Raw genomic sequence first — 12,463 nt, forward strand, 5'->3', positions numbered from 1 at the left:
AGAGATTAGTTAGCTATCCACTGCACAACATAATGATTTATATGCAGATTTACAAATCTTTCAGTAACGCTTACATTAGAAATAGTATCCAAGCCCATGACCAAGTCCAGATATGTTGTATTTACTGCATAACCAGTGTGTCCAATGCTTCACTGACTTTTTCACAGAAATTAACAAGGTTAAAGAGGCAGGACCTTCCTTTGACAAAGCTTAATTTAGAAGGTTCTTTGGTTAAGAGATTTTCCAACCTGATTATTGAGGTTTGAGATGATATTCTCCATAGCTTTACATTATAGGCTAGAGAGACTAAAGTGTCTGTAGTTATTATGGTCTGTGCTTGGACCATCTTTTTGTAACAGAATTGCAGTGGCTGTTTCCTGTCTTCAGGAATGTTGACTGTTGAGAGGCTTAGATTAAAGAGTGTTAGTAATGGCTCTGGCATACCGTATCTGTTATTGAGAGTCAGGCAACTTGATACATCTTCATAACCTTTTCATGAGGTGTTCTTAGAGGGCTGATAAGTTTTGTTCCATAGTAAGTAAAGGGGGTGACTGGGAAGCCTGTGGAATAGCTATAACTCCTACAGTTAAATTTGTACAAATTTTGTCAGCTAGGACATTATTTGTTTCCTTTTGGTCAAAATGAGCAGTACTGTTGTGGACTTACTCCAGACATTGTTAGATGTTGGTTATTAACTTCCTGAGGTAGTTAAAGAAAGATTTGTAGTTAATTTTTGGTTTTAGTGGCTTTTTTAAGTGTATCCTCTGCCTTGAGCTTCCTAAAGGCTATCATGTCTCATTTGCGGTTTGTTAATTACTCATGTGACAAAGATGTAGTATATAAGGGGATGGCTTTGAGATGGAAGAATTTGTTCTAATGAAGTCCGTTTGATACTAGGTTTATATGAAAGCACTTAAAAAAAATTTTCAATAAACTGCTTCCATTTAATACATTGGACTACAGGTATTTTTCTTAGCACAAGATGAATGGCTTGGCTGTGGGCGTATACCCCATTTATTTTGGTTTGGTGGTTACTAGTCTAATGGGGTTGTTCTCCTTGGTTTGGTTTTGCTTTTCTGATTTACCAGTTTAGCTCTATTGTTTGTTTGTTCTCAGGGTAAGTGCCAGCCCTTTCATTCCCTAACTAGGGCAAGAGCGCTGTGGCTGATTTGTTCCTTGTTTGGGGTGAGAGGTCATAGGTCCATTCATTTCCCACAGAGGTAAAGGTTGGATAATGGGAATAAGCTGTCATTGACATGAGGGTGGATAGGTCTAGCTCTCTTGTTTGTTTGTTTTAAAGCCCCCTTGCCCCTCCCCTCACCAGTTAACACATTCCAACTCTCTTGTTCCTTCTCAGGCAAGTGCCAGCCCATTCATTCCATGGCCAGAGTGAGAGCCCTGTGGCTTATTTGTTCTTTGGTTGGAGTGAGAGGTCATAGGCCCATTCAGTTCCCTCAGAGGTAAGAGATGAATACTTGGTGTAGGCTGTCATTAACATGAGGTTGGTCCCTAACATTAACTTTTGGGGCTGGCATAATGGTTAAGGTGTTTACCTCACAGACAACAGGTGCAGGTTTTGATTCTCACCAAGGGAAATAGGCTAGACTTAAAGTGGCCCACAAGAGCAATTATCCTAGTACTTGCCTATGAAACTAATCCCTCCCCAAAAAAGCAGTGACGCCTATAGTAGATGCTTTCTGGGGCAGTGCATGTTTTCAATAGTAGATGCTTTCTGGGGCAGTGCATGTTTGCATTGTACATGTATCTTTAGATTCTTGCATTGCTGTAGTAGGGTGATCACTCTGCCTCAAAGTGTGGCATGCTTACCTTCACACTCACACTGGGGTCAGTATTGCTGTAGGCCACATTACATCATTCCTACCAGGATGTGTGAGCTGACATTGGTTGCTCACTCTTGCCCCATGGCTGTTCAAGCTTTCTCTGCTGCTGCTTGAACATGGTTTGGCTGAGATGCATTTGTAGCATTACACCAGAGAGATAGACTATTTGTGCTGTGTGTTTTATCATTAATATACTGGTCCATTATTCTCTAATTGGTGTGCTGTCATTATGGAATGCTCCCAGAAAGGTCATTGTGTTGTTCCCTGCAGTTGCCAGTAACAAATATTCAGATAAGTATTTGCTACAGAGCTAGATGGTGATACAGAAAAAATAGAGGCATTTAAGTTGAGTGTTAAATTGCAGAACCCTAGCAAAGGAAATGGAGGGAGAACACCTCTTGGCAGGTGTTGAAAGCAAAACTTCCAGAATCTGGTGTGGTTTCTTCACTAATTTAATTGTCATACTTTTTTGTTGTTTAAGGTTTTCTAAAGTAATAACAGAATCTGCTGTGACAGAGCACTTCTCAGATGCCACATGCTTGCCGAATAATACAGGTGAAGTAAAATCCTTTCTTGTGGATGCCGGAAAATGTACTGTAGCTGTACAGACCTGTGAACCCTCCACGTCCCCTGTTAAGCAGGCAGCAGTTGGTTATCCTTCAGAGAGACAGGCTGAATCTGCCTCCTCCATGCAGTCTGAATTTCATAGGTACAGATGCTGAAAGAAAGAAACAATACCACTTTTTTGCATTTACCACAGGAATGTTATATTGTACTAACAGGATGTCTGCTAGTTTTATAGTAAATTTTGCTGTGCGTTTGTATATGCGATCATTTCTTATTAATCATTTTGCATGTGTTTTCATGTTTGTTTATTTAAAAACACACTATCACAAAACACCTGTGTTCAGGTAAAACAGCAGTCCATAAATCAGAAAAACAGTGAACTCAGGCAATGCCTCAAGCTCCAGTATAACCCTTTAATGAGATAAAAATCCAAAGAACAAAAGCACTTTCACAAAATGCTTCAGGTGTCATTCAGTTAACTAACAGTGAAACACTACTTTAGTCAGACAAAATCACATGATCAGATTAAACAGTTAATCAAACTTCAAACAGCCCAATGTCCATACATATACTTCCTATATAAAATCAAACACACATTCTGTTGCAACTCTTGTCAGCTTGTGTAAATAAATAAAATAAATGCATTAAAACATATATAAACATTTATATGGAAAAATCTGTATGTATAAAAAACATTTGCTTAATCAAACACTTAATGAAATAAAATAATAAAATGACCTATCTATAAACCAAAAAGATTTTGACTAAAGTAAAGAAACTATTAAGGGAAAGAAAGGATTTTGAGCTAGGTAATGTTTTTACCTGGCCTTGTGTTCAGCGTATAACGGAGAGCTCACATGACGCCCAGGCAACAGTTCCTTCACATGGGAGTTGTTTTGGCCAATCAAGGTGCCATTCTTTTGGAGGTCACCAGAGCGGAAACGCCTAGTGAACAGCCACGTACTGAGACAGAACTGGGAGCCAGATGTAAGACTCTAACAGTTACAGCACAAGTACATCAAACAGAATGTTCGGAGCATTTGTCAGAGTCTAATCAAGCCAATACCACTAGAGATACTATTTTACGGTCTCTAGGTTTGCAGACTTTGTTATTCCCATTTCACATAAGAGAACAGCCACTACATGTGAGAGAACAACAGAGGTGAAGGAGTCTGAGTCAAGTCAAACACAATGTGTCCACAGTGAGTCCCTACAATCTCAAAAAAGCTTTTTTTTGGCTGAAAGACCTAGTGTGAAATCATTCAAACTATATTTTGTCAGACAATGAGATGTATGTTTTAAGAAAAGGGCTGCCGTTTATACTCACATGAGATTCTAACTTCACTGAAGTAATTTTTACATTAAAAAATTCAGTTGTAACCTTATGCTTAAACTTATGTTTGATGATACTCAGAATGTATGTATTTCTGAATATGATTATTACAAGAAGCCCAGTACTTCAATTCATTAGTCAGTGCATTTGAACAGCTTTGGATAGATGAAGTTTATAAGTTAAATGCAGATAGGAATTTAAACAACAACAAAAGAAAGCGTTTTAAGCTAACCCAAACATCAGTATCAAACGCTGAAAATTTTACAAAGTAATCCAGATATAGTTATAAGGCCAGCCGATAAAGGTGGCCCAATAGTTGTATTGGACAAAATCCGTTATGATGAAGCTATGTATAGAATGCTGAGTGATCCTGAATTTTATGTTCGTATACCAACTATTCAGGTTGAACATATGGTTAGGAGAGTTGAACTGAAAATTAACGAGTTATTACAGAGAGGTATAATTGACAATGCAATATTGAAATATTTCATGATTCCACATCCCACCACACCAATTATATAAGGCTTACCCAAGATACACAAAAATAGTGTCACCCCCACCCATGAGACCTATTGTGGCTGGTAGGAACTGGTATACGGAATCAATGTCTATTTATATTGAAAAAAAACTCAGGCCCCTATTAGATAAGACAGAAAATATATACTGAAAGATGCAGAACATTTTCTGTGGAATTTGTTTGCTTATACGCATAAGAATATCAATATGGGGAAATGCTTACTTGTGACTTTAGATGTAGTTTCCTTATTCACAGTAATTCCAAATGAATTGGAAATCCAGAGTGTTATTATTTTTATTAAAAATTATTCTGATTTCACTGAAAGTAAAGTTGCACAAAATCCAAGAATTGTTAAGATTGGTACTAGAAAATAATGTATTTATGTTTAGAAATGACTGCTTTTGGCAACTGAATGGTGTAGCTATGGGCACTTCGTTTGCCAGTAGCTATGCCAATGCAGTGATGGCTATGTGGGAAACAGAATTTATGTTCAACGGCCCTAATAAGCAACAGATTTTGTTTTTTCGCTGGTTTGTTGATGATTTATTTGTTTTATGTCGAGGGACTTTAGAATCCCTCATGGAATATGAATAATATATTAATCAGTCTACCCAGTATTTAAAGTTTACAATTAATTGGTCGGAGAATAAGATAGATTTTTTGGACACTGCCATTTTTGTGGATGATAAATGTAGATTTTTACTAAGATGCATAGAAAAAATTGCCATGTTAATCATTTATTGTGGAGGGATAGCATGCAGATGCCACATATTTTTAGAAATGTAGTACAGAACCAGATATGTAGAGCATCCAGACTTGATGTTAGAGATGAAGACTTTATTAAACAGGTTGTTCTCACTGAGAGTGAAGGACAGGGGTTATAATGACATGGATATACAGAGAAATATCACTATGGTTATGAATATGAGAAAGACCAAAGCCAAGCCTTATTTTTCAGAACGACAGGTTAATACACATGTATATGAGCAGAATAAGGATAATCAATCAACAAACAACCAGCAGATAATGACAAGCTGTACTACTTTATTGGGTTGTAGTAAAGCACAAAGAACAGACCGTATTTGGCTCCAATAAATTTTAGCCTTCTTCAGTGTTAAAAAATCATGTAAAAAATGTAGTGCCTTAAATAACAAACACAAATGAGTGCTGAACAATCACTGGTTCCTTACAAATGTTCATTCAATCCAGGTGCAAATAATGCACCTAATTTAATTATCCATTTCCTTTCTTTTGAATCCAAAAGGCTATGCCATCCAGCTTTATTAGCCCTGTTTCCCATGATTTTATCAATGACTGTAAATCTAAATGTAGCATTGGGATGTTTAATAGTATGCTTATATAATGCATTACTAAATTTTTTGTTTCTGATCCCACTAAGATCCTCTGAAATCCGAATCCTAAGGGGTCTGGACATCTGTCCAAAGTAGAAGGCATGACAAGTACAGGTTGCTAAATAAATAAGCCAATCAGGGGATGAATCATCATCTGTAACTGATCTCGATATACAGCATCTCGTTGACTCACCTATACCTAAAAAAGCCACCCCTTTAGACAACGGCAGGTTGGGAGGGGTAGGAAACACACAAGAAATAGGAAATATGGATGTCATATTGGAATTAATGACTTGGAAATAACTCATAATAATGTTTTGAATATTTCAAATGTATCACTGTAAGGTACTAAATAAGGGATTAAATTTTATTCCTGTTTTTTTTTTTTTTGTTTCTGAAGACTGACTTGCTGAAGATGTTACGGCTTTTTGCAGACTACTGAATTTAAGAATGTTTTATAAGGATTCTGATAATAAGATGCGTGATGACAGGTTTCAGTATCACAGATCTAAGTTTACACACCCATTGCATCCCAATGTTCTTATGTTTCAAACTGCTGTTCTGAAGGATTTACATTATAGTTCTAGGGAATATGTATGTAAATCCAATAATCTCTCAAAGATTGAACAAGCAGCTTTTGAGAATCGGTTGACAATAAGGACTTGGTCATCTTAACTGCAGATAAGGGGGGGCGGCGCAGTGGTGGTCATGAACTGGAAACAATACAGTGATGAGGCCATGAGACAACTGGGAGATGGACGTTACTATATGAACATGCCCCTTTATCCTACTCAGAAATTTAAGAAAGAAATTGATCAGTTTTTGGCCCTAGCTAGGGAGGAAGGTATTATCTCGGACCATGATTTGCAACACTTAATGGTCTCGGATCCTATAAATCAATATATTTATTTCCTCCCGAAAATACATAAAGATACGAATTACCTACCGTGTAGACCTATTGTTTCGGGTAGGGGTTCCATCATGGAACCCCTGTCCCAATTTTTAACCTTGCGGTTACAATCTTTGCTTAAGTGGGTATGCTCTAGACTTCGTGACACCACTGAGTTTCTTCAAATTATTGATGATACACAATTGGAACCTGGTTGGCTACTCTGTACCCTAGATGTGTCATCCCTATATACGAATATACCACACTGGGCGGGTCTGTATGCCTTGGAGTATTGGTTAAACTGGTCAGACCTTTACCCCCCAGGAACAAATACTCTTATTTTCAGGCTTGCTGAACACATACTTGCTAAGAATGTTTTTTTCTTTCGTGACCAATGCTTTTGGCAAACCAAGGGGACTGCCATGGGGGCAACATTTGCCCCATTTATGCAGATTTATTCATGGCATATGTTGTGGAGTTCATAATTTATGATAGTTCCCATAACATTTACTTAAATGAAATTGACATCTGGAGGAGGTTCTTGGATGATTGCTGGATGGTATGGAGATCGGCTGAGAGTTGCTTGAAAGAATTTGTAAGTTACCATAATGAAAACAAGTGGGGTATCCAATTTACTACCAGTTACCATTCCTGTAGGATCATTTTTTGGATGTATTGATCACTAGGAATGCCGATTATACCTTAGGCACACAGGTATATAGGAAATACCCCCAATATAATTCCCTTCTCCATGCCTCCAGCTTTCGTCCACCTCACATCTGCAAGAACATACCCAAGTCCCAATTTCTTAGAATGAAACGTATTTGTTCCAAGCCAGATAGTTGTGTTCGTTATAGGGATGATCTCATTGCCCGATTTAGGGACAGAGGTTACCCAATGGTTTACGTCTTGAGTGCTAGCAACACTGTCTCCTTATTGGACAGGCATGATACTTTACAATATAAACAACAAGGGACCAAACAACATTCAGTCATCCGCCTTGTGACCACTTATGGTAGGAACACGGACACTTTACGTAATATTGTTCAGAGACATTGGAACATATTAAGGGCGGATTATTATTTTTCTATCATTCTGGGGGACAGGTGCTCATTTTCATTTTGTAGTAGGAGGAACACTGGGACCCAACTGAGTCACTATAAGCATATTAACCAGAATTTGGGTGACTCTGGACAACAGACAATAGCTGGTGACTTATTAACAGGTGGTGTACCTTGTGGTCACTGTACCCACTGCAAGGCTATTAATAAAATGAGGGATTTTTCCAGTAGCAATACGGGCAATGTTTTCAAAATTCCCTTTTTTGCAAATTGTGGGACAGATTGGCTTATTTATTTAGCAACCTGTATTTGTCATGCCTTCTACGTTGGACAGACATCCAGACCCCCTTAGGATTCGGATTTCAGAACATCTTAGTGGGATCAGAAACAAAAAAATTAGTAATGCATTATATAAGCATACCATTAAACATCTTAATTCATGGTGGTGGTGCTGCGGTAGTGTTGTCGCCTCATAGCAAGACGTTGTCCCGTTCGATTCCCAGCTAGAGCGTCTTCTGTGTGGAGGCATACGTGAATGGGGGCTCGTTGAAGGTTGTGCGTCAGGCTGGTAACCCAGTACGTAAAAATCCACTACCAATCATTAGCAAACCAGAGTTCCGCTGTGGCAACCCCGAACAGGGAAAAGCCAAAAGACACAAACAAACAAACAAACCATTAAACATCTCAATGCTACATTTAGATTTACAGTCATTGATAAAATCATGGGAAACAGGGCTAATAAAGCTGGATGGCATAGCCTTTTGGATTCAAAAAAAAGGAACTCATTTATGTGTTTGTTATTTAAGGCACTACATTTTTTGCATGACTTTTAACACTGAAGAAGGCTAAAATTTATTGGAGCCGAAATCGGTCTGTTCTTTGTGCCTTACTACAACCCGACAAAGTAGTACAGCTTGTCATTATCTGCTGGTTGTTTGTTGATTGATTACATTTTGGCTTGAGCCGTGCAGTTGCTGTACGGGCAGGAAGCTACTTTGGTTTGCAGAGTAAGGATAGACATAGATTGAAAGTATCCTTATGTTATTCCAGAGATGTGTCTTCTTATATGGACATTATACGTAGGAACTGGAATATTTTGATAACAGGTAAACAGGTTAGTAGATTGATTGATGAAGAACCACAGTTTGCTTTTAAGAATATGAAATCCCAGAAAAAGATGTCTCTGTACCCCTAAGGATGCAGTATATAGAAGAGAAGTAGGAAGGGCTCGACCATGTGGGAAGTGCTCATTCTGCCCATATATAGATACTAGTTCACAGTTTATTCACCCGGAGTTAGGGACTACCTTCCACTTCATATAAAAGCAACTTGTGAAAGTGTACACGTTGTTTATTTAGCTGTGTGTCAAGTATGTAGGAAATTGTATGTAGGGAAAACCTATTGCCAGAATTGAGAGTAAAAGACAGGGGGGGGGGTGTCAGGAATCTGACCGAAGAGATAGAGGCACAATTTGAAAGTGAGAATAAGAGCTGATTCGGGACATGGACTTAATGACCATGTTTCTTTGAAACCCAAGTTAAAATCCAGGCCACTTCAGAGGTAGGTTATTAGTTTATTATACTCACGTTATGTACTATGGGGATTCCCAGTCTTTAAAAAAAAATTTTAAAAAGTGTCTAAAATCTTTTTGGTTTATAAATAGGTCATTTTATTTTTTTATTTCATTAAGTGTTTGATTAAGCAAATGTTTTTTATACATATAGATTTCCATATACATGTTTATATATGTTTTAATGCATTTATTTTATTTACTTAGACAAGCTGACAAGAGTTGTAACATAATGTATGTTTGATTTTATATAGGAAGTATATGTATGGGCATTGGGCTGTTTGAAGTTTGATTAATTGTTTAATCTGATCATGTGATTTTGTCTGACTAAAGTATTTAAAGTAATGTTTCACTGTTAGTTAATTGAATGACACCTAGAGAAGCATTTTGTGAAAGCACTTGTGTTATTTGGATTTTTATCTCATTAAAGGGTCATATTGAAGCTTGAAGCCTTGCCTGAGTTCACTGCTTTTATGTTTGTTTTATTTATTGATTGATTGATTGCATTTGTTTACTGGGAAAGGCCTAAAAGAGCCCATTTTCGGTGGAGGCCCGGGGAGAAAATCTCCGACAAGAACATAGATGCAGGGGGAAAAAAAATCAAACATTAATTGGTACAGAAGTAGATTCCATGTTACACATAGTGGTTACGGTAATATATACAGAATATATACATAAGTCAGGAATTTAGTTGGTTTTATTACAATAACATATACAGAATATATACATAAGCAGTAATTTAGTTGGTTGCCAGATGAATTCAGAGTGGTAAAAATGAAGGTAAATTAATCAGCATTATTGTACCAGTATTGACAAGTGATGAGAGAAAAAAAATAATAAATATGGAGAAAGCATCATCAGTCACTAGTAGTAAAAAGCATAGGAATTTAGTTATAATATAAGCAGAAGGAAGATGTTAGGTTATACAGCAGGTACATAAGCCAGGAAGAGTTGAGATGATTTTTCAGTGTTTGTTTGAAGGTGGTGGTGCTGCCCGTATTTCTTATAGAAGGAGGAAGCGAGTTCCATAGTTTGGCGACGGTGAAGGAGTAGAGCAGTTGACCAGCCGGTAAGGTGGGCTTTTCTACTTTTAGAAATAGATGATTTTCAAATCTTAGTTGCTTGCTGGGTTGGTATTTGGCAAGTAGAGTTGAGAGAGCAGGACAGTCTGTGGGTCTGTAGATTATTTTGTGTGCTGTAGTTAGCTGGGTGAATGAGAGATGGTGGGGAAGTTCCAACCAACCTAATTGCTTCAGTGAGATACAGTAGTGGGATGAGAATTTGGCCTTGGTGGCAAATTTGGCTATTCTGTTGTAACACGTATCAAGTTTGGATTTTGCAAAATTTTGAATATTAATGAGGAGAGGGACACCATAAATGAGAGAGGGTAATAAAAAGGTAGTTGCAAGGGTTTATCTAGTAGAAAGGCTAAGAAAGTGTTGGTGCCTGTACAGCATACTGAGCTTTTGGTGCATTTTTTTATGTTACTGTTTGTGTAGGGCGGTTTTCATCTATAATAATGCCTAGTAATTTAGTGTGTGGGACAACTTCTATAGTGGTATTGTCCTGGGCTTGTATACTGAAGAGTTTTTTTATCAAGGGGAGTTGTTTTCTTAGGGGTAAAAATTACTAGTTTAGTTTTTTTTTCTAGATTTAGGGCAAGATGATTGTTAAGATTCCAAGATTCAGTAGAGGTGAGGTCATTTTGGGTGATCTGCTGGAGTTCAGAGCTGGAATTTGCAGTGCATATTATTGTAGAGTCATCAGCATACTGGATTACTGAGCATTGTGGGAGAGTGGTATGAAAGTTGTTAATAAAGATGCTAAATAAGACAGGACCAAGTATGGAGCCTTGGGGTACCCCTGTGGAAGTACTGAGGAAGGAGAGTAAGACTGTTGCCATTTGGTGGATTTTTGCCTATTGGAGAGTTAGCTGTTGAACCATTGTAGGGTAGGTGGGGAAATGTAGAGTGTAGATAGTTAGAGAGGAGGATAGTGTGGGAAATGGTATCGAAAGCTTTGGAGAGGTCGAGGAAAAGAGAAGTGATTATTTTAGCAGAATTCTGTGCCCAGTTAACTGTATCAAGGAAGGAGAGGAGGGCTTTACTGGTGCTGTGCCCTGGTCTGAAACCATGCTGAGTGGGTGACAGAATTTGATTTTCAAGCAGGTGATTGAGGAGTTGGGCATGGATGCATTTTTTCCAGTATTTTAGAGAGGGGTGAGAGGATAGCTATGGGTCGAATGTTTGTAGTGCATGTGTTGGTGCTGCCTTTGTGTAAGGGGAGAATGTATGCTTTTTTCCAGATGTCTGGGACAAGGGACTCTTTAATTGAACTGTTGAGTATGCTGATGGGATAAGCTATAGAGTTTGCAGCTAGCTGCAGGAAGTGTGGGAGTAGATTGTCAGGGGCCAGAGTACAGGGTTTTAGCTTAAGTAAAAGTTTTTTTATTGTGATGGTGGGTATGGGGGAGAATTTTAGGTTAGAGTTGAGGGTAGAATTGTTTTCTGGGATGATTTGGTCATCAGCTGTCTTGGTGGGGGTGTTAACTGTAGGAAAGGTGGTGGTTAGGTTAGTGGTTAGGTTAGCGATGGTGTCAATGAAGTAGGAATTGAAGAGGTTGGCAGGTTTGGTAGGGGTTTTGTGTGGGTCAGGGGATGGGTTGCTTTGAGAGCCCAATTTTTGGGGATTATTTTCATGTTGGCTTTGTAGGTGGAGTCTTTATTACACCAATAATCCACCAGATTGAGCGCATTCATCTGCCCTAAGCAGATTTCATCAGAATACTTAATTTACAGTGCCTCACAGTTTTATACTATTCTTAATAACATAATTGTTCAATAATCACTAATTAAATCAATCATTCAATAATCACATACAGGGTGTAGGTGGAGGTAGCAGGCTTTATCATTGGTTATTAGACGTTTTGCCTGGTTACGGAGTGTTTTGAGAGAACTTGTGAAGCTGGAATGCCGTTTTTATTTTTTGACCCGGTAGATAGATGCAAAATTCATAATGGCATTTGTAGCTGTACTGAGTAACAAGGACTGCACACATGTTGTTGCCTGACTTGTAGAAAGTAAATCTCTTGTATGTGCCTGAGTAACTAACTGCTGCACTGTTTGTTGGGAATTGGATAATACCACATCTAATCGCAATTACTATTTCTTTGAGGATTTAACCAAAGAGCAAACATGCAAAACTTAGTGGTAAAAAGCTGAAAGTCTTCTCATGACAGTCATTGTTCTGCTTGCAGAAGCTGTATGCAGATAGTCACTGCATTCAGAGTGTCTCTACCATATTTTGAATCTTACTGTATTAAATAATGAATGT

General features: G+C 38.0%; 1 protein-coding gene across 13 annotated transcripts in view; it reads left to right on the forward strand.

Annotated features, from left to right (window-relative positions):
- Nucleotides 1-12,463, forward strand: part of LOC122793337 (PDZ and LIM domain protein 5-like) — a 2,364,325-nt gene that overhangs the window by 1,663,051 nt on the left and 688,811 nt on the right. For 11 of the 13 annotated variants that reach the window (XM_044061256.1, XM_044061255.1, XM_044061265.1 and 8 more), the window contains one exon: nucleotides 2,323-2,550. The exons of the other annotated variants lie outside the window; for them this stretch is intronic. In XM_044061256.1, coding sequence (XP_043917191.1) covers nucleotides 2,323-2,550 — 228 coding nt within the window. The remainder of the gene's footprint in view (nucleotides 1-2,322; nucleotides 2,551-12,463) is intronic. 13 annotated transcript variants of the gene reach the window in all.

This window comes from Protopterus annectens, chromosome 2.part0 (genome assembly GCF_019279795.1).
Source record: "Protopterus annectens isolate FY-2018-M chromosome 2.part0, PAN1.0, whole genome shotgun sequence".
NCBI lineage: Eukaryota > Metazoa > Chordata > Ceratodontiformes > Protopteridae > Protopterus > Protopterus annectens.